We start from the raw sequence: 1738 nt of genomic DNA on the forward strand, positions 1-1738 counted from the left end.
CTCTTCTTTTATATATTTCTCAATTTACTATAATATATATAATTCCTCTTCTCCGCTCTAAGTTTTTTATAATTTCCTTTGCTCCCCTTTATATAGCGTGCTGCCATCTCTCGTCGATTCTGAGAAACCATTCCTCCTTGCAACTTTCATTGTGTCATCGAAACTGGCACGTGACATTACAAGATTTTCAAAAAGCACTGTGGTATATTAAATATGGGAATTTTTCATCTCTCAAGCGAGACATCGCTCTTGAAACTACATCTCCATATGCCTGACCGGAACTTTTGCCGGCACAGGGGTAGGTGAGTCTCGACCTTTAAAGGTATCGATCCCACTGGAGAAGTAGGTAAACGTTCGGATTCGGTGCTCCAACGATCCTGTTGAACTTGTTGTTCCATCCTTCAACCGGATTATTTGTCCGGTGTCTTTGGCAGGAAACATTCCATCCATTGATTGGTGTATTCTCGTTGTTCAACCACTGCTCCACGAAATAGTCCAAGAAATTTGCTAATTTCAGATCCTGTGGCGTGCTCTCCATAATCCCAAGCCAGGTTTCGTCGATTTTTTCTGTCGGTATCAACGCCAAAGCATCACACATCCTACATGTTTTCCTAATCTCCTCGTTTTCTTTGTACTCTTTTGCTAAGCCTAGTTGCTGTATCTGCCTCCACAGACACTGGTTAGAGTGATAATTACAACCAGACACGAAAGTCTGTGGGAACAAATCTCTGAATGCCTGTATCACCGCTACCTCAAAGTCCAATTTAACGGTTTTCGGATACCAACCCCGACGTTTTAACGCTTCCAAAAGTTGCACGTACGTCGATTTCTTCTTATCATCCAGTAAGTTGTACACCGCTGGATAAATGTTTGTTTCTTTTTCTGAACTACCACAATCAGCATGGATTGTATAAATCTGTTGGAACTGTTTAGAACAGCTTTTGAATGTGCCGTCTAAGAAGAAAGAGTCTCTGCATTGTAATGACTTTCTGCCACTGTCACTTCCAAATTTCATGCATTTCTTTCCATTACCCAGAGTTATGTCGAACATATGGAAGCTTGTCCCGTCGGAAAGTCGCAGCATCTCCTCATTGAATGAAATCTCGGAACTGTCTGACGGATTTTGCGTAGTTCCCAGAGCTCTTCTGCGTTTTTGGCACAGCTTGCCTTTCACGTTCTCGTATCTAGGAACTTCGGTCACCAATTCGTACCCCCCTGTTCAACAGTACCAAACTCTTGCTTGGAGATGGCGTTGACTGGTGTCGAAAGGTCCTCTCTGTCTCTTTTCCTGCACTTACACTTGACTTTCTCTACCTCCGACTCAGCAACGTTTGGCACACATTGGTGAGGGGTCGATTGCAAAACATTGTTGTTCGATGACGTTTTCACTAAACCCTTGCACTTGAGTAGCCGTTCCTTCACACACTGCCAGTGGATAATGTTCTCCGTTTGACGGCCAACACGGTACCCATGTCCTTCGAGCAGAAGACTAGGTTTACTCTTGTAAGTGGTGATTACTCCCATTTGAAAAACTACACAAAATCAAAGCGCTCTGAACCACGACTTTCTCACTACAAATAATATTCAAGAATGAACCCAGTTTACAAATTTCAATCTCCTCCTTGCCTGCACCTTAGATATGCTAGGGTGACTCAGTTATGTGACCTTCACGTGCGCTCGATGAACGGCTTCTCTTCTGTGTGCGCTCCAAATAGAGTGCGCTCGATACACGTGCGTT

At 43.5% G+C, this 1738-nt stretch overlaps 1 protein-coding gene across 1 annotated transcript; it reads right to left on the minus strand.

Annotated features, from left to right (window-relative positions):
- Positions 1 to 316: 316 nt before the first annotated feature.
- Positions 317 to 1084, minus strand: LOC145982789 (uncharacterized). Its single transcript, XM_083116153.1, has one exon. It carries the CDS (start codon positions 1082 to 1084, stop codon positions 317 to 319), a length of 768 nt encoding a protein of 255 aa, XP_082972279.1.
- Positions 1085 to 1738: the final 654 nt, after the last annotated feature.

This window comes from Lepisma saccharinum, unplaced genomic scaffold, assembly GCF_977018435.1.
Source record: "Lepisma saccharinum unplaced genomic scaffold, izLepSacc3.1 HAP1_SCAFFOLD_420, whole genome shotgun sequence".
Lineage (NCBI taxonomy): Eukaryota > Metazoa > Arthropoda > Insecta > Zygentoma > Lepismatidae > Lepisma > Lepisma saccharinum.